Source organism: Lithobates pipiens, unplaced genomic scaffold, assembly GCF_037356315.1.
Source record: "Lithobates pipiens isolate NorthernLeopardFrog02 unplaced genomic scaffold, aLitPip1_a1.2 Scaffold_18, whole genome shotgun sequence".
Taxonomy (NCBI): domain Eukaryota; kingdom Metazoa; phylum Chordata; class Amphibia; order Anura; family Ranidae; genus Lithobates; species Lithobates pipiens.
Window position 1 is genome coordinate 491314094 of NW_027507758.1, and position 20988 is coordinate 491335081.

The following is a 20988-nucleotide window of genomic DNA, read 5'->3' on the forward strand; positions in this document are numbered from 1 at the left end:
GTTGAGGGCACGCGGCCTGGTACGGCTCAGGAGGGGGGGCGCGCTCGCTCGCCCCCCTTTCCTGGCCGGCCGGGTAGCGTGCTCGGACAAGGGTCTGGTGTGGACTTGGGGGGAACCCCCACGCCGATTTTTTTCGGCGTTGGGGTTCCCCTTTAAGCCCATTCCAGGCGGCGGAGCCCGCGACGTCTCCTTCGCGGGCCCCGCCTACCTGTACACGCGCTCGAAATGGGCGGACTTTCCGAGCGGGAACAGTCCGCTCATTTCGAAAGTACAGCGGACAAGCCCACACACGGGCGGACTGTTCGCTCAAACACAGTTTCAGCGGACAGTTTTTCGGAATTTCCGAAAGACTTTGTCCGTCCAACTGTCCGCTGAAACTGTCCGCTGAAAGCCCACACACGAGCGGACTGTCCGCCCAAACACTGTTCAGCGGACAAGGTTGGGCGAACAGTCCGCCCGTGTGTACGCGGCCTAACAGTTTGTGTCCCAACAGTGTGATTCATTCTATTGCTAATATGGCAAATACATATCCAGAGTCTGTGTGTCTGGGGGGGGGGGGGGGGCATGGATCTGAATCCAAGTAACACCACCTCAGGGGTCCCCAGGCATACAGCTCACAAAGAGCACCGTTCCCCCAAATGCCAGGGCCCATAATCGCAAGGCAAGAGGCTCGCATTCTGTCCCCTCCAACAGCCTCTGTCACGGCTAGAGCTGTCACACAGGTTTTGCCTGTGAGTCGCACTAGTTGTACCTGTAAATTTAGAGGCCATAATGTCCAATCGGAGGTACAGTAGTCCCTGTCCTAACTAACCTGGTCTCTGCATCGGTGAATGTTTCCAACGCTGCCACACACTAGTTGAGTATTAGCGTAGGGTACAGCACTGCACAGTCATAGGACACACTTTCACAAGGTCTCCAAAGATGCCATCACATTTTTTAGAGACCCGAACCTGGAACATTTACAATTACAGTTACCAATAAAAGATAAAAAAAAATAAAAAAATAGTTGTTGTTTTATTCTTCTTCTCTGTTTCACTGTATTTTATAACTACAATGCTTTAATGTTACTATGTTTTATCATGTTTACTTTTCAGGTATGCAACTCTTTTATACTTTACTGTTAACCATTATTTTCTTTGTAGGTACGCCATTCAGTTGCAGCACTGATTTATCTATCTTGACAGCAACAGCGGTTGCTCTCAAGATATGCAAATCAGGGACTCCAGCGATGTAGAAAGTGATTTCACCACCACAGTTAGGTTACGTAAACATAACCAGTGATGTCATATCAATACTGTATATAATGGTATTTAAGATATATCTCAATACAGTCTAAAAGCTAATGTGATATAATTTCCATCTATATTACATTATATTTATTTCCATATCACAAACGCATATTGCCATTGCCTTTTCGAATGCATATATGGAATTTGTGGAATATATATGTGTGTGTGTAATTTTTTTCCTATCTGAGAATGTATTTTTCCTCTATCCATTTATTGCTTAATGTTTACTAAAAATGCTGCCTGTAGCAATATGAACTTTCCACTAGATGGCAGCACACAGTATATATAAAAATACTAGTACATCCAGCTTATCTGAACTTGCTTGGAAAAAAAAAAAAAAAAAAAAAAAAAAAAAAGTGTGCATTTCTCCCACCACCAGGGTGCGCCAGCCCAGAAACATGCTGCGATCAAGCCTGTGAGGTCATCCTCTTTAGAACTGCGATCCAGGAAGCGTTCCAAGCCCTTTTCCAGCTCTCCACCGTCATACAATCATCTTTCTGCTGGCCCGGGAGAGCCCACAGAGTGGCTGAGACAGCATACCTTCTACTGACCAGTGTGATGTATGCCCCACGAAGCATTTACCCACAGATGTACCCTATTTTATTATTAATACACACTTTACAGTCCAACTCAGAGGCGCCTGCATTTGTTTTTCCCACCATTTTAATCTGTAGGGCCTTTGCTTTAAAAAAATATTTAAATGTTTGGGGGTTCAAAGTAATTTTCTTCTAAAAATTATATTTTTTCATGTAAACAAAATGTGTCATAAAGGGCTTTGTCTTCAAGTGGTTAGAAGAGTGGGTGATGTGGGACATAAGCTTCTAATGTTGTGCATAAAATACCAGGACAGTTCAAACCCCCCCTCCCCAAATGACTCCTTTTTGGAAAATAGACACCCCAAGCTATTTGCTGATTGTGTCCATGGAATATTTTATATTTTGTCACAAGTTGCAGGAAAATTACAATTTTTTTTCCCACAAAGTTGTCACTAAATGATATATTGCTCAAACATACCATGGGCATATGTTAAATTGCACCCCAAAATACATTCTGTTGCTTCTCCCAAGTATGGGGATACCACACGTGTGAGACTTTTTGGGAGCCTAGTCGTGTACAGGACCCCGAAAACCAATCACTGCCTTCATGCTTTCTAAGGGCTTAAAATGGTGATTTCACTTCCCCACTACCTATCACAGTTTCGGAGGCCCTGAAATGTCAAGATAGCACTAAACCCCCCCAAATGACCCCATGTAGGAAAGACACCCTAAGGTATTTGCTGAGAGGCATGGTCCGTATGTTTCAGCTCTCATTTGTTTTTAAAAATGAAGAAAGGAAAATAAAATAAATTTTTTCTTTTTTCAATTTTCAAAATGTTGTCACAAAAAGCAAGATCTGAAAAATACTCAACAGGGTCATTCCCACGCATGCATATGGGAGCCGTCAGTCAGGGCACTTGCGAGTGAAGAAACGGTACGGAGGTCCGTTTCTTCACAGTGCATGCGCCGATGACATCATCGGTGCATTACAAGGTAAATATGTCCTAAATGGCACACGTTCAGGAGATATTTCCACTACCTATAGGTAAGCCTTAGTCTAGACTTACCGTATTTTTCGCTCCATAAGACGCACCTAGGTTTTAGAGGTTGAAAACAAGAAAAAAAAAAAATATTCTGAACCAAGTTGTGTACTAAAATATTTTCCAGTGCCCATGAAATGCAGAGTGGCCATTACCATAGATAGTATTGGCAGAGTATTGCAGAGTATTGGCGGGGTATGGCAGAGTATTGGCAGGTTATGGAGGGATGGCTGTGACTGCACTTATCACAGAGCAGCGCTGTGGGTACTACAGATGCAGCTTACAGCCCTGCTGCCATCCAATCTCTCCCCTCCACTGTACAGATCTGTACACAGAGGGGAGAGAGGAACTGGCGTCATCATGATGCCCGTTTGTTTCAAGTGATCGCTCTGTCATTTGACAGAGCGATCACATTGCAAACGGCGGGTGCACCAAGATGTCCGCCGCTCCGGAGCTAGGCTGAAGCCACGGCCTTTCCTAAGGCACATTTTCCCCCATATTTCTGGGGGAAAAAAAAGTGTGTCTTATAGTCCGAAAAATATGGTACTTATAGGTAAAAAGTTAAAATTGTGAGTTTACAACCACTTAGAGGCGATTCAGTTCGCATTGTGCGCTATATAAGTATATAAGTATTTCATTCACTTTAACTGGTTAATCTTCAACCTCCATGATGCTGCACATGTGATCACTTATGACACCAGCCTTTGGATAGTTTGACAGTTTGGTTGAGAGCACATCCAATGTGAAAGTTACATTCTTGGCATGTGCTGGAAATTTAACTTTTATTTCCTTTCTTAAATCTACGAGTTTACTTCCACTTTAAGGGCTAGTTTACACTTGCTTCAAAACAAGGCTTTGGACAGGCTTTGTTAAAGCTCTCTGAACGCCAGTCAAAGCTCCTGCCACTAAATAAAATGGTTAGCCTACAGTCCTGTTTACACCTGCTTTTGCTTGGCGCTTCGATGAGACTTTGGTGGCACTTTGGTGAGGCTTCAAGCAAGCTTTGCCATAGACTTCTATGGAGGCTTTGAAGACCCTTATAAGCACCAATGAAGCTAAATGGGGTATTGCAAAGCAAATGCAGGTGTAAACAGGACTGTAAGCTAACCCTTTTATTTAGTGACTGGCGCTTTGACTAGCGTTGAGATCTTTAACAAAGCCTGTCCGAAGCCTTGTTGAAGCAAGTGTAAATGAGCCCTAACGCAGAACTAAACCCTCCTATCCTTTTCAGAAAAGGAAGCTGCCATCCGTCTGATCTGCAAATGCCATGGTGCTGCATATGTGATGAGTTATTGCATGGGCCATTTAATGGTTTGACAGTTTGGCTTGAGAATGTGTCCGGAATGGAATGTTTTTTTGAAACTGTTAAATCAATTGGTTTAGCTCCGCTTTAATCTTTAGGCTGACAGCAGATCAGCCGCTACAAATTCGGCACAGTGCCGGAAAAAAGATTGCAACTGAGCATGTGTAGAACAGTGTGAGACTGTGTATTACTTGATTTTAAACAGTATAGGCAAAAGGGGCCATCCTAAAGTGATCCAACAAGACTTAAAGCGGAGGCCCACCCAAAAGGGGAAGCTCCACTTGTCTGCCTCCCCCCCCCTGCCACATTTGACACCTTTATGGGGGGGAGGGGGGGTGGATGGGTACCCGGTTTTGACAGGTACCTGCTCCCACTTCCGGCTCAGTTTCATGTGGCAAAGTGAGCCGGAAGTTCGGCCTCACGTCCTTCCTCCTGCAGCTGGCTCATTCATAAAGCGCAGTGCTATTCGCCCATGTGCAGTAGGAAACCCTTAGCCAAGGTTGGCGGTGCGAGCAAATGAGAGCCGATTCAAGAACCAGCTCAGATGAGGACACTGCTGGATCCCTGGACAGTGCCCTAATAGTAAAAGTCACGACAGCTACAGTATTTGTAGATGCTTATTTTAACAGTTTTTTTCTTTTTTTGGAGGGGTGGGGGGGGCAAACCCCTCTAACTTCCTGACTAAAGTTCCACTTTAATCACACTATAGCCAAAAGGTGGCTACAGTGCAGTCATTCAGTTCTGGGAAGATATCCATGGACATTCTCCCACAACCATGACCCCTACGCACCTCCCAGAGAATGCATCTGGTGTGCTCTGTGATCGCTGTGTCCTTCATACACAGTTGATTGCAGATCAGGGTAAAGAACCAATCACAGCACCCCTTAACCACGTGATCAGCTGTATCCAAACACAGCTGATCACATGTAAACAAACTTGCCGGTTATTAGCATTCCTTTCATCACAGCGTGAGGAGAGACAGTAACCGGCAAGTATGACTGTACATTTACAGGGCACCGATCATCAGCCTCACCAGTGAAAAAGAGAAAATAAATAGATAAATAAATGGTTTGTCTGTCTTTTTCATTTGTCTTACAAAAAATATATTATATATTTAAATATTAATTAAAATATTATAAATATATATATAGTATATTGTATGACCATGCAATTGTCATTCAACGTGTGACAATACTTCAAGCCGAAAATTGTCCTGGTCAGGAAGGAGGTGAAAATGACAAATATTGAAGTGGTTAATGTCATAGACTCCATTGTAGTGGGATTTGTGTGGGGGTCCCATGCCCTCAGGGCCCACGAACAGGCCAGGTTTGCAAGGTAACTGAAATATATCACAGGTGATATCATTTGCTGCTTAGTGATTGCAGTATTTTAGTGTGCACCGCCCCATGGTAATGCATAAAACCTAGCATGGTAGTGGGCCCTGAGGACAGGGTTGATGATCACTGCTCTATCCCACTATCTGTGGACTGAGTCTCAATGGTGGGACACCTGAGGTGGGGAGAGGCGGAGGAGTTAATAAACAAAATGGAGTGTAAATACTGTACAGGGTTATGGTTGGGATTCGTGACTTTGTACTCACAGAATGATGGTGCTGATATCCTTGAATGAATCACTGTGAATGTATTGCTACCGTTATGTATTAGTCACCCGGTGTTTTGTATGTACCAATTTTGTTATGCTAAATATAAATATTAAAAAAATTAAAAAAAGTGGTTAATGTCAGGATTACTGGTGGCACAGGTCGGGTGGTTCAGCAACAAATACATCTAAAAGAACCCATCCTAAATCTGGAAAAGCCTGCATTTAGCAGTTCCTGGAGCATGGTACCAGTCTGTGCTGTTATTGCAGGTGCCAGTACACTTTGTCAACCACTGAGGTAATTTCTGAAGTACATTAGTGATAAGCAAAGGCCATTTGGCAATTATCCTGGGACAGCCTTGCATAGTGCCTTGAAAAAGTATTCATACCCCTTGACATTTTCCATGTTGCAACCAAAAACAAATGTATTTTATTGGGATTCTAGTTGATAGACCAACACAAAGGGGCACATAATTGTGAAGCGGAAGGAAAATGATAAATGGTTTTTCAATTTTTTTACAAATAAATATCTGAAAAGTGTGGCGTGCATTTGTATTCAGCCCCCTTTTATTCAGATACCCCAACTAAAATCTAGTGAAACCATTTGCCTTCAGAAGTCACCAAATGACACAAGACCAGCTAGCAGACGACCCCCTTCCTATGCCATTTCATGACACAGAAATCAATGGGATTCTATAAAACGCTTTGTATTGCCTCACCTTCTTAATGCAAGCAAATGCCTTATCCCACTTCACTGCAAATCTCTGGTGATACCAATTGTCAAAGAATGGTTACAGAAAGTACAAGATATTGAGGCTGGAGGAGTGGAGACATCGTTGTGCTGACACATACACAAAATTTTAAAATTGTTGGGCCCTGTGGTTAGACTTTCCTTTCCTCTGACGTGTATAAAAAATGTAATGTTGCAAGTATGCATTCTTGCTTCACTATGATTTTTTTTTTTTTTTTTTTTAAGAGTACTTTCTAGACTAGAGGCAGGTTGACCAGGAACCGTGTGCTTACACTATGTTTTATGATCCGTAAAGCTTTATTGTATCTTTGCCCCCCCCCCCCCCCACTTTTTCCATTGAGTAGGTGGGGGAACCTACCTTCCTTCCCCCATCCCTTTGGTTAGTCCTCACAGCTTTCTAATACGATCTCCCTTCTTTTCTACTCATCCATCCCGTTTTCCCCCTACTTTATTCCACCCCTCCCATTCCCTCCCCCTTCTACATTCCCACTCATTATTTCTATATTTGTTGATGGGTTTTCTGAACTTATTTAGTCTATGATTGACTGAGTGTTATTTCCCCATCCCACATATGAGATACTATATTGATGTCTTTTTGTAGACAACTTGCATGGAGAATGTACTTTTTTGAAGAACAAAAACAACAAGAAGTTTAGAGCAGGGTTAGGTTATAATAATAAAAAAAAAAATTCCAAGCTTTGAACATCTCATGGGAGCACTGTTCAATCCATCTTTCGAAAATGGAAAGAGTATGCCACACATGCAAACGCACCAAGACATGGCCGTCCACCTAAACCAGTGACGGCAAACTTCACCCCAGATGTTTTGGAACTACATTTTCCAGGATGCTCATGCACTCTAGTGTAGTTGAGCATCATGGGAAATGAAGTTCCAAAACATCTTGGGTGCCAAGGTTCACCATCACTGACTTAAATTGACAGGCCACGCAAGAAGAGCATTAATCAGAGAAGCAGCCCAGAGGCCCATGGTAACACCGGAGAAGCTGCAAAGATCCACAGCTCAGGTGGAAGAATCTGTCCACAGGAAAACTATTAGCTGTGCACTCTGCAAATCTGGCCTTTATGGAAGAGTGGCAAGAAAAAAAGCCATAAGTTCCGCTTGCAGTTTGCAAGAAGCCATGTGGGGGACACAGCAAATGTGGAAGAATGTGCACTGGTCAGATGAGATCAAAATGTAACTTTTTGGCTTAAGAGTAAAACGCTATGTGTGGTGGAAAACACTGCACATCACCCTGAACACACCATCCCCACAGCATCATGTTGTGGGGATGCTTTTCTTCAGCAGGCACTGGGAACTTGGTCAAAGTTGATGGGAAAATTGATAGAGCCAATACAGGGCAATCTTAGAAGTAAACCTGTTATGCCACGTACACACGACCAGACTTTGACAGACTTAGTCCGTCGGACAATTTGATCGTGTGTGGGCTCCAGCAGACTTTTTCTTCCCAAAAGTCCGGCGGACCTAGAAATATAACTTGCTTCAAATCTTTCCCGACGGACTCGAGTCCGGTTGAAAAATCCGGTCATCTGTGTGCTAGTCCGATGGACTAAAACCAACGCTAGGGCAGCTATTGGCTACTGGCTATGAACTTCCTTATTCTACGTCATCACGTTCAAATGTGTCAGACTTTTGGAGTGATCGTGTGGGGCCAAGTCCATTCGTTTGAAAGTCCGGCGGACCTCAGCTGTAAAGTCTGTCGGATTGTCCGCCGGACCAAGTCCGTCAAAGTCCGGTCATGTGTTCGTGGCATTAGAGTCTGCAAAAGACTTGAGACTGGGGCGGAGGTTCACCTTCCAGCAGGACAATGACCCCAAAACATACAGCCAGAGCTGCAATGGAATGGTTTAGATCAAAGCAAATTCATGTGTTAGCATGGCCCAGTCAAAGTCCAGACCTAAATCCAATTGAGAATTTGTGGCAAGACTTGAAAATTGCTGTTCACAGAAACTCTCCATCCAATCTGACAGAACTTGAGCTATTCTGCAAAGAAGGACAGGCACAAATGTCACTCTAGATGTGCAAAGCTGGTACAAACATACCCAAAACAACTTGCAGCTGTAATTGCAGAGAAAGGTGGTTCTACAAAGTATTAACTCAGGGGGGCCGAATACAAATACATTCCACACTTTTCAGATAATTATTTGTATTTGACCATTTATCCTTTTCCTTCCACTGCACAATTATGTGCCATTTTGTGTTAGCCTATCACACAAAATCCCAATAACATACTTTTACGTTTTTGGTTGTAACGTGATAAAATGTAGAAAATTGCAAGGGGGTATGAATACTTTTTCAATGCAATGTAATAATCTTTATTCATCTGCAAATGTGGTAAAATTGTAAGGTGGTATGTGCAGGAATAGCTAAATGCAATTACACATAGTAGAGCAAAAGTCACATCAAGCGATTTCCATGATTATGGGGGATATTTACGAAAGGCAAATCCAATTTGCACTAGAAGTGCACATGGAAGTGCAGTCACTGTAAATCTAAGGGGTAGATCTGAAATGATTTTATCATCCAATCATGTGCAAGCTAAAAACAGTTTTATTATTTTCCTTGCATGTCCCCCTCGGATCGACTGCGACTTTACTTCCAAGGTCACTTGTGGATTTGCCTTTAGTACATAACCCCCTATGAGTCTTAAAAGCAACAAATAATCCAGCATATTGCAGTTATTGGCCAAATCGAACATTCTTTTATCTCAACTCTGGGCATTTCATAGACCATTGCTGCCCTCCTTGTAACGTTTGTTTTATACAATAAAGAATGCAGGAACAACAAATTAAAAGTCTCAAAGTCTGAAGAATCAGACCCCCATATACTATTGGCCTCAGACGTAAAAGTCTGGGAATTCAGGAGCCTCGGGCATTCACCACTGGAGAAAATATATGTGCAGCGCTCAAACATGTGACCATAAAGATGGGAACATGACATATGTTCACATGTTTGAGCGCTGCACATATATTTTCCCCTCCTACATTCACCATTGGAGAACATGAAAGACGAAGACGAAGAAGAAGACGAAGAAGACGAAGAAGAAGACGAAGAAGAAGACGAAGAAGAAGACGAAGAAGAAGACGAAGAAGAAGACGAAGAAGAAGACGAAGAAGAAGACGAAGAAGAAGACGAAGAAGAAGTTTTCCCCCAAACAAAAATGTAAAAAAAAAAAAAACTGAATTTTACATAATTTCCAGTAAGAAACATTGATATTTTATTGGGGTAGATGTATGTGTTTAACATTTTTTTTTTTTTTTTGGTGGGAAGGGAAGTTGCACGTCTGGTGCTCAAATGCATGTGGTGGAGCACGAATACGGACAGGTTGTTATGCAATATGTACTGCTGTAATTTCCAAAATTCCCTGTTGATGAATAAAGTCTGTTATTGCATTGTGATAATTTGTCAGTTTCTAAAAGGATGCGTTTCCTCTCTGATTATTCCTGGAAGTTAGTATACTTCTGCTTGTGGTTACTGGAATGCAGCCACTCTTGTTTTATTTTATTTTTGCATGAAGCTGAATGAGAATTCACCAAGTCATGGCTATGAATCATTACGGGACAGTCTATGGGTTTTCATTCAACACAGAGACACAAGCCAAAAAGACTGCCCCCATGTACATAAATGCAAACCTATACACTGAGACCAGGGACAAACACAAAAACTTTGCTCGGACGATAGCCCAGTGAACGATAATCGTTTAACCACTTCAGCCCCAGAAGATTTTCCCCTTTCTAACCAGAGCACTTTTTTGCTATTCTGCAGTGCGTCGCTTTAACTGACAATTGAGGTCATGCGATGCTGTACCCAAACAAAATTTACATCAATTTTTTCCCCCACAAATAGAGCTTTCTTTTGGTGGTATTTGATCACCTCTGCGTTTATTTATTTTTTGTGCTATGAACAAAGAGTGACAATTATCCACCAAAAATATATTAAAAACTATTTTTTTTTTTGCTCAGTTTAGGCCGATATATATTCTTCTACATTTTTTTTTACCAAAAATATTGCAATAAGCATATATTGATTGGTTTACGCAAGTTATAGCGTCTACAAAAAAAAAAAAAGAAAAAAAAAAAAAAAGAAGGATAGTTTTACGGCATTTTTATTATTCATTTTTTTTTTATTAGTAATGGCAGCGATCTTTTGATACTATTTTGGGACCAGTGCTATAAAAATGCACCGATTACTGTGTAAAATGACACTAGCAGGGAAGGGGTTAACCGCTAGGCGGCGATGAAGGGGTTAAGCGTGTCCTAGGGAGTGTCCGAGGGGCTACCTAGGACATGACAGTGATCCCTGCTCCCGATCACAAGGAGGGTGGATCTCTGTCATGACACAAGGCAGAACGGGGAAATGCCTTGTTTACATAGGCATCTTCCCGTTCTACCTCTCCACACCGCAAACGCGGGCAGCCGGAGAACAGAGTTCCAGAGACCCATGGGCGCGCGCGCACCCGAAAGGGTGGTAAATTTAAAGGGACGTACCTGTACGCCCATGCCATTCTGCCAACGTACATGTGTGTGGCAGTTGGCAAGTGGTTAATCAGTACAGTAGGCGCCAGCTAAAAATTTGATAAACACTATGCATGATCGTAAACCCGAAAATAACCCGGAAGGAGATGGGTGAACAAAACAAACTGAAATAGCCAAAGGGCGTGGCAGGAAGACATGGGGTTGTCACACGTATTTGACTTAATATCCGATACATAGCTACGCAAACAGTAAGGTTTTCCAGAATCGTCCGAAAAAATAAATAAAATCGGACATTTCATAGAGTGTAAATGCACTGTTGAATTAGATATTAGTATTATGCAACAAAATGCAAACGATAAGTCATACGATTATCTGATTGTGTGTACAAGGCATAAGGATTAAGCACTAGAAGTAATTCACGATTGGCATGGTTAGGCTCCAGGTAGTCAATTTTTTTATATTTGGCAAAACACACTTTGTGCAGAATCTAATTTGGACACAGGTAAAGAGCCCTGCAGTAGAATGGGTACATGCGATCAGGATGCACAGATTTCCACAATGTGAGTCACGTATTAGGCAGGAAAAGCCCGATAAATCAGATCACTGGTCCATTTATCACACGAAAGCACTGCAGGCTAGCACAGATTGATTTCTACTTATTTCAAATGCAGAGCACGCATGCAAGATTACCCCTACTTCAAGCAAGATATTGACATGGCAGTAGAAAAAAAAAAAAACAGTAAAAATGCATATGCATATTTTATGCTTTTTTTTTTAAATAAATTTTTGGTGTGTTTCTAGTTGCCTCCAATCATGCACCTGTGAAACATGGACATCAAAAAGGGCATCAAAACAAGCAACTGCTGTCTTTTTTTGAATTAAATAAATATTATATATATATATATATATATATATATATATATATATATATATATATATATATATATATATATATATATATATATATATATATATATATATTTTTTTTTATTTTTTTTATTTTTTTTTTTATTATTATTTCAATGGGGAGATGCAATTTTTAAACATGCTCCAAAAACGTAGCACGGGGGACTTTTAAAACCACTCCACATGTGCAGCGCATCGGTGTGAAGAGTTCCGTTTCATTTAAAGGAATACATTGTTCATGCATTTTTGCATGAATTGCACAGGAATACATTGTGCGTTCCTGTGCGATTCACATGTGATCTGACTACAGTGTGATTTCAGCCCTTTCATTTGATTGGACTTAAAAAAAAAAAAAATCACACTGGACTGCACCAAAAGTAGTAAATGCACTACTTTAAAAAAATAAAAAATAAAAAAATAAAAAAAAATGCGCAGCAAGTGGATTGCATTGTTCTCGTGTGAGCTGGCCCTTTAAAACACTAAAAGCACATGAAAAAAAGTAAGTGTGAAAAATCCCTTACAGCCTCCCTAAACGTGACATTTTTCTTGATTTGGAAGCTACAACATGGCAGTAATAACCAACACAACCGTTTCAAATGCAATGCTCAACTTCAATTTCTGGAATGTGTTGTGGACAGATGTGTTTGCATTGTAATGGGAAATACAGGCCAAGTTATTCAGCTTTTACAACCATAGCCATTCAAGATACAATGGGTTATCTGTGTGCCTTAGACAGCACTTGCTCCTCATATACTTCAAATTCATTATGCAACGCTGGAATGTGTCCTATTGAGCCATCTGATATGTGTTACTGACCAACCATAGCTATGGTAAACTTTATCAAAGTTGCAAAAAAGCTACTTTATTTACTTGTCAAGTCATTACACAGATCTTCTGAAGTGCTGACTGACAGTTATATTCTGTCACTAGTAGGCCTTAGTGACAGTACAGTACATAGTATGGGCTACACAAAACTAGAGCAGGCCTTCCAGCACAGCATTATACTAGAGCTGCATGATTCTGGCTAAAATGAGAATCACTATTTTTTTTTTAATCACTATTTTTTTTTTTCTGCTTACAATAAAGATCATGATTCTTGTGGTGTAACACCTTTCACATTATACAAAAAAAATAAAAAAAATTGTGCTAACTTTACTGTTTAGCTTTTTAAAAAAAAATTCATTAGTGTATTTTTTTTTCCCCAAAGAAGTTGCGTTTGAAAGACCGCTGCGCAAATACAGTGCAGCGTTAAAATATTGCAACAACTAACATTTTATTCTCTAGGGTCTCTGCTAAAAATATATATATAATGTTTGGAGGTTCCAAGTAATTTTCTAGCAAAAAAATACTCATTTTAACTTGTAAGCAACAAGTGTCTGAAAAAGGTTTAGGTATACATTTAATAAACTGTGTTAAACTGGTGTTAAGTTGTGTCAAGTCTTATCATAGAGAATCAGGGTGCTAAATTCCCTAAGAGGTGTTTAATAAACCATGTTAACAAAGGTAGGAACCAAATATCTCCTCTCTTCACCTTACCGTGTTGTCTATGTGATAACTACAGTGTTAGTATAGGAATGTACCTGTTTAATAACCAGTGTTGACTAAAACCATTGTAAATTTGGTGTTAAATCCCCTGGATTGAACAAGTCAGACCAGGTATTAAAGCCTTTTTTTCAGTGTAGAAGAATATTCACTGCTCATTATGGTCAATCAGGGCTTCAGGACAACACTATTAGACACTGCAGGGTATGTGTTCATCTAGAACCCTATGTCTGCATTCCAAATCGCGGGACGCTTGTACAATGTTATTACTACTCAATGGCACCCCAATCGGGACGCGATTTTGCTGCGATTGTCGCTAAGCTCCTTTTTGAATGACAAGCATTACGATTTGACGCGATTGCAATGCGAGTTATTAAGCGACAATTCCAGTAAAATCGCAGAGTGATTGGGGTGCGATTAAAAAGCAATAGCATCGCACAAGCTTCCCTCAATTTGCCCTGGTTTGGAATCGCAGCAGTTCCACCCACCATCCGAATCGCTCAGGTGTGAACGGAGCCTTAGTGCTGCCAGTTATAGCCTACAGTACTGATTAGTATTCTGATGGAGGGGAAGTCTCCCTGCGGTCAGAACACAATAGCTCAGTGGAAAGGATTCCCCCATCCACATTATGTGTGTGAATTGGTATATCAAGTCAAAATACATCCCTGGGAATTAAGGACCAGTTAGCCTAACATCAATAGTATGCAAACTCTTGGGATGACAAAAGGGACTATATACAAGATTTTAGTAATGAGAATGGTAGTATTAGCAGTAATCGGCATGGTTTCATGGAGAATCGTTCTTACCAAACCAATCTATTAACCTTCTATGAGGTGGTGAGTTGCCATCTAGATAAAGGAAGGCCTGTAGACGTGGTATATCTGGATTTTGCAAAAGCATTTGACACAGTGCAATGATCTGCACACATTTTTCCGTGATCACACCAATCAATTATTATACACTTAACGGGATTTTTTTTTTTTTTTTTTTACCAAAGACATGTAGCAGAATACATTTTAGCTTAAATTTATGAGAAAATTTGATATTTTTCAAAATTTCCGCTCTTTTTTTTTCAAAATTTCCGCTCTTTTTTTGCTTATATCGCAAAAAATAAAAAAATTGATTTGTGAATAAATACCACCAAAGGAAAGCTATATTTGTGTGAACAAAATGATAAAAGTTTAATTTGGGTACAGTGTTGCAAGACCGCGCAATTCTTATTGAAAGTAGAAGAGCGCTGAAAGCCGAAACTAGGAAAGGGGTGAAAGTGCCCAGTATTGAAGTGGTTAAGGCTGCCCTGGTGCAGCTGCTGGCCATATGCAGAGTTGCAGTGATGTGCTGACATTCTCTCTGCTTTCTGCACTCTAGCATCCAGAACATAAAGAAGCTGGAACTTTAGGTCAATTCCACATGGCACATGGCACACGGCACACGGCACATGAATTATAGTCCCAGCTCATCTGGGAGAGAAAGCTTGGCACAGGAGGGTACTTGGCTAATTGCCATTTGTTTTATTTGACAAGCATATAGGTTTACTTGCATTTGAATTATAGCACCACAAAATAAGGTTTATATATTTGTCCTAGAGCTTGCAGAGCTGGTAGATTAGACTGACCTGGTCTTCTTTCTAAATAAAATAGTGTACAATTAGCAATGGTTACCTTCAGGCTGCATTCACACCTGAGCTTTTCAAAGTCACGCATTTTTAACGCAATTTTGTTCAGGTCACCAATGTAAAAGGCAGAAAAAAGCCTCTATTCTGCCTCAAAGAAGCTCATGTACTTTTTTGAGCTTAGGGCATTTTGCTTCAGGTGACAAAATGCTCAGATGTGAACAGGTGCCCTTGAAATGAATGGGATTTTGCTTGTTGGGCGTTTTTTTTCGGGCGTTTTACGAGCGCATTATGAGCTGAAAACAATCAGGTGTGAATGCAGCCTCAAACTGCAGTACGACAACCAACCAGAGTTTAGTTTTGTATGATTGCTGAGTGTTACTACAGGTTGTGCTTCATCTTACTGCATACACTGATCTGAGAGTGGGATGAGATAAATGGCATTCCACTGTATAGGACAAAATTAAGGAAGCACAGGCAGGTCAACCTGTTCTACATATCCAGCAAAATCAGTTCTCTTCTGATTCTTAATAAACACCAGTTTGTTGACACAGACATAATCCACAAGTGTCAGCTGATTAAAGTAAATGGTTCCAAGAAACCTGGAGGCTGCCACCTACACCAGCGCTGGGGGTTGTTATTGCTTCCACGTCACAGCACAAGCCTTATACAATGCATAGAATCAATTTCTTTCATCTTAAATTTTTGAGACCAAGGGGTTTATTTACTAAAGGCAAATCCACTTGGATTTGGAAGTGCAGTCGTTGTAGATCCGAGGAGGATATACAAGGAAAAAAAAAATGCATTTTAGCTTGTACATGATTGGATGATAAAATCAGCAGAGCTTCCCCTCAGATTTACAGCGACTGCACTTCCAAGTGCACTTGTACTGCAGAGTAGATTTACCTTTAGTAAATCAACCCCCAAGTCCACTTTTAGAAACATTCTTGTTCTGGGTAATGAAAGGAGATTTCAGCCTCTCTAAAATGTTTATGTCTTGGATATGGATCTGCAAATGCAGCCCCGCAAGAAACCTTTAAATTACAGAAAATGGTTTTACAGTGTTCAAGTACCAAATATTACCGTTAACAACAGGGAGCTGTTCCAGGAACTGACAAGTTCCGCTGCCCGTAGGTCTTGCCAGCTGATAAAATTATGGAAAGGTTTTCCCGTCTTCCTGTAAAAAAAAAAAAAAAAAAGAAGGAGGGGATACATTGTGATATTTTTTTCCATCTCTAATTTCTTTTGCAAAAAGAAATAAATATCCAGTGACATCACAATTTAGGGCCGGTTTATACCAGAATGTGGTGCTGGAAAGGGGTCTCCCATACGCGTTTCCCACACCATGTTCAAAACACATTGCCTTTGAGACTCACTGCAGGTATCAATACATTGTCTTTGGCACCCCCCAAACACAGATTGTAAACGCAGTGCTCTTGCAGGCACCAGATCGCAAGACAATCGCAGTATCATGCAATTTCGTGCAGCACATGTTTCAAAAGCAGTACATGCATGACTTCTGAGTGCACTTAGGTGCAATTTGCAGCTCATTCTGGTGTACCAAATTAAACTGCACTGGAGCGAACAGGAATGTGGTGAGCGTTCCTATGCGATTCTGGTGTGAAATTTTACCATTGATATTGACAGATAAAAACATTAAGTGTAGTCAATACACCTGTATGAATGTAAAAAAGATTAACCTTACTTATATGGCAGCAGTGAGAGCAATCAGGGCCTGGTCATGCCGTTACTATGTCCGTTTAGGTTTACTTTCCCTGTTATTTGCTCTCATGGATAGTTACCAGACATATCTAACTCTAGGCATAAGGTTGATCAACTCATGTCCGAAGTTACAGTAAATGTTTCGGGACAAGCATTCAAACAGTTAAACTTCAGTCAGTTATAAACAAGAAAAATTACAAGTTAGCAGCTACAACTACTGTAGTTGCTGACTTTTAATAAACAGACAAAATTATAAGTCTAGCGCTATCTTCACCCAGGCCGGTTCCTCGCCAGTCTTTGGGTCCTCAACACCGCCATGCTGGCTGTGGAAAGCCGGCTACGACTTCCTGATGTTTCCACAATCGGCTCCCCACTGTACATGCTTGATACCCGCTAGGCTTGCAGACTGGTCCTACAGCCTACTGGGACATACAACATGTTCCAGGAGATCGTTGGGAGGCACATGAGGTTGAGAGTGAAGTGTCCCTTGCAAGACAATGTCATAATGTGCTAGTATGCAACGCATACTAGCACATTATGAAAGACTTATCTTATAAACGAAGCCCTCCAGCTGCACGCTGTCACTACTAACCGGGCTTCCATTTTCTTTTTTTTCCAAATCTTTTATTTATACCAAGGACAAAGACACACAAAATACAACATCCGTAAGAAATAGACACACAGGGCATCAAGGTATGCAATGAACTGAGAAAACCCCCGTAACCCATATGAGGTGTGCAAATATTAAAAGAACATTTAGTCTCTAAGGCGTTCCCCAAGCTCACCTGGGGCCCTGAGTTTCACCAAAGTGAGAAAATGTAACAATTTCTATGGGTCTCAACCATGCTGTAGTAGGAGGTATCCTTCTGCCCAGGGGCTTCCTGTACCACTGGATGGTTCCGCAAATCTTGTTCCTCATTTCTCATTTTTGTGTAAAAGCAGAGCAGCCTAGGCCAAGAGGTTCTCAATAAGATCCCCCACATCCAAGCTGCGTGCCACAGATAGAAGAAGCAGAGAGGGAAAGGAAAAGAAAAAAGGGAAGGAGGGAGAGCATGAAAGGGGGGGGAGGGGACGTCAGAGGGAAAGTAAGGGAGGGGGGACGGAAGGAAGGGGGGGACCAGGGGCGCAGCCAACGCATCCAGTTCCAGTCGTGGGTGCAGGCCAGTACCTCCCGCCATCGATCACCCTCCAGTTCCAGTAACAAACTGTCCCAAAAGAGATGTTCTAATCCGATGGGTCATTCTCCAAAAGGGCCCGTCCTTCATCTGAGAAGATAAACATGTTCCAAGCGGACCATGTTTTGGTAAACTGTTCGCTTTGATGGCGGGCCGTTAGAATTAAATCTTCCATTTTTTTGATCTCCTCCACCTTCTTAAGCCACAAGCTAGTAGTTGGAGGTTGCGTAGACTTCCAGCACAAGGGGATGCAGGCTTTGGCCGCATCCAGTAAGTGGGGAATCAGCGATTTTTTGTAGGTCTTGCGCGAGCTAGTAGAGGCATGGAGTAGGTAAAGCGCTGGGTCTGCCAATACAGGGTGTTCAGTAAACCTCTGTATCGCAAGCTGTACGGTTTTCCAGAACTGCTCCAGACCAGGGCAGGTCCAGAAAATATGGAGGAGTGTTCCCCTCTCTGCCTGACACCTCCAGCACCTGTCCGAAGAGGAAGGGAAGATTTTCTGTAATTTTGCAGGGGTATTATACCATCTGGTGACTATTTTGTAATTGGTCTCTTGAGTTTTTGTGCAGATGGAGGATCTGTACGTAAAGTGAAGGATATTTTGTGTTTGACGCATCGTGAAGGTGCACTTCAACTCCTTCTCCCACGTTTTTAGGCAACTAAGTTGGTGGTTACCTGAAGGTTCCATCAGCAATTGGTAGGTGGCAGAGAGGGTATGTGGCAGAACACCCTCTTCCGAGCACAAAGTCTCGAGAACGGTTAACGATTGGCCAGTACTATGGGGTGGAGGTATCGATTTAAGAAAGAGCCCTCCAATAGTCTAGACGGAAGGGGCCTACCGGATTCATGAGATCACTCGCGGATGCCCATTGTCCATTTATCATGAAATGGGAGGCTTGGTAGAGGCCAGATGCCTTCAGTGAGTGGAAGATAGGGTCCATGTATCCCGGGGTAAACTCTGGGGTGCCCAGAATTGGGCGTAGCGGGGAATTTAGAGATGCAAGGCAGGAGCGGGTAAAGAGAATGGAACAGAGTCGCGTGGTCGTACCTATCAGGGGATGGTTCTTCACATCTTTTGGTAGGAAATTGTGACACCAAGGGGCCCTAGTCAAGGGTATCGGACACTGGGTTTGTTCAAGTCGGGTCCATAATTTAGTGGTTTGGTGGCGATTCCAGACGATAAGTCTGGTCAGGTGTGTCGCTTGGTGGTATTTACGGAGGTCTGGGACAGCCAGTCCGCCAAACTGTTTGGGCAACATGAGCTGTCGCCTGTTAAGTCTAGGCCTCTTATGCGCCCATATAAAATCAAAAAACAGGGCTCTGGTCTGGTCAAAGTACTTAGAGGGGATTTGGATCGGAAGGGCCTGTAGAAGGTATAGAAACTTGGGGAGGATGCACATCTTAAGGATATTGCATCTCCCAAACCAGGAATAAAGTCCCGTGTGCCATTTGGCAAGTAGGGTTCGAACAACACCCAACTGCGGGGGGAAATTGAGGGAGAAGACCTGGGATATTTTGGGGGGGGGGGGGGATAAAGGTGCCTAGGTAGTTCAGGGCCGAGTCTGTCCATTTAAATTTAAAACTGGCTTGGAGGTCCGTGAGGAGACGTTAGGGGACTCCTATGCCCATGGCTGCAGACTTGCTGAAATTAATTTTCAAATGTGAGAGTTTACCGTATGTTCTGAATTCATTCAGTAAATTTGGGAGAGAGACCTTTGGGTCGGTAATTGAAAACAGCATGTTGTCTGCATACGCCACAATCTTCTGTTGTGAGTCTCCCATACCCACCCCAGTAATGTTTGGGTTAGCTCGCACGGTACGCAAAAACGGTTCCAGTGACAGGGCGAAAAGGAGCGGGGATAATGGGCATCCCTGGCGTGTTCCGTTCTTGATTCCAAAGGAGTCTGACAGGACCCCATTGGCCCGAATACGTGCTGAAGGGCCATCATAGATTGAGCTTATCCATTGCAACATGGTGTTGCCCAATCCTATATGCTTTAGCACAGAGGACATAAATCGCCAGTTCACCCTGTCAAAGGCCTTCTCCGCGTCCGTGCTTAAGAAAACACATGGTATCTTGGTCTGATTAACCACATGTAGAAGATTGAGGACTTTAATTGTATTGTCCCGCGCCTCCCTGGTTGGGACAAATCCAACCTGATCCAAATAGATCAGGGAGGGAAGGTGAAGCTGGATCCTGTTAGACAGTAATTTAGTAAAAATTTTTAGATCCACGTTGAGCAGGGAGATCGGTCTATAGTTCCTGCACATGGTCGGGTCCTTCCCTTCTTTGGGGATCACTGCGATATGTGCCGCCAATGTGTCACGGTGAAAGGTGGTATTCGAGCCTATTGAGTTAAAAAGTTTGTGCATAAATGTCTCCAAGGATGGGAGTAGGGTCTTATAGTACTGTACAGTGAGTCCGTCCGGTCCCGGGGCTTTCCCTAGTTTAGTGACTCCGATAGCGGAGCGTATCTCATCTATGGTGATGGGTTCATCCAGCTGTTCGCCCATCTCCGTGAAGAGCTGGGGCATACCTGAACTGGTCAAGTAATCCTCTATTTGCGATTGTAGGGGGGCTGGGGTCTGAAGGTTGTAGAGGGCTGCATAGAATTCCCGAAACTCTCTCGTAATATTTTGTGGGAGTGTGATTTTTTGGCCGGAGAGCACCCTAATATGCGGTATATAATTCGCCAACACCTGATCTCTCAGGGATTTGGCCAAAAGCTTGCCGCATTTATTCCCAGACTCGTACGAAACTCGACGACAGATCTGAATTGCCGCCTTAGCACGGAATTGCATCAGATCAGTAATTTGTTTGCGAAGGAGTAGGATTTCTGTTTCTAAAGCGGGAGTCTGGGCATGTTTGTGACGGGCTTCAGCCCGGTTCAGGTCACAAAGGAGCGACGTCAACCGTGCGGAGCGTTGTTTCTTAACACGAGATCCATGTTTAATTAATACCCCACGGATCACCGCTTTGTGGGCTTCCCATACAACGCCAGGGTTACTGTCTGGGGTGT

At 42.3% G+C, this 20988-nt stretch overlaps 1 protein-coding gene across 2 annotated transcripts in view; it reads right to left on the reverse strand.

Annotated features, from left to right (window-relative positions):
- Positions 1-20988, reverse strand: part of GK5 (glycerol kinase 5) — a 96314-nt gene that overhangs the window by 43741 nt on the left and 31585 nt on the right. Inside the window, exon 4 of one of the 2 annotated variants that reach the window (XM_077488583.1) lies at positions 16155-16248. The exons of the other annotated variant lie outside the window; for it this stretch is intronic. Within the exon in view, the coding sequence (XP_077344709.1) occupies positions 16155-16248 (94 nt within the window). The remainder of the gene's footprint in view (positions 1-16154; positions 16249-20988) is intronic. 2 annotated transcript variants of the gene reach the window in all.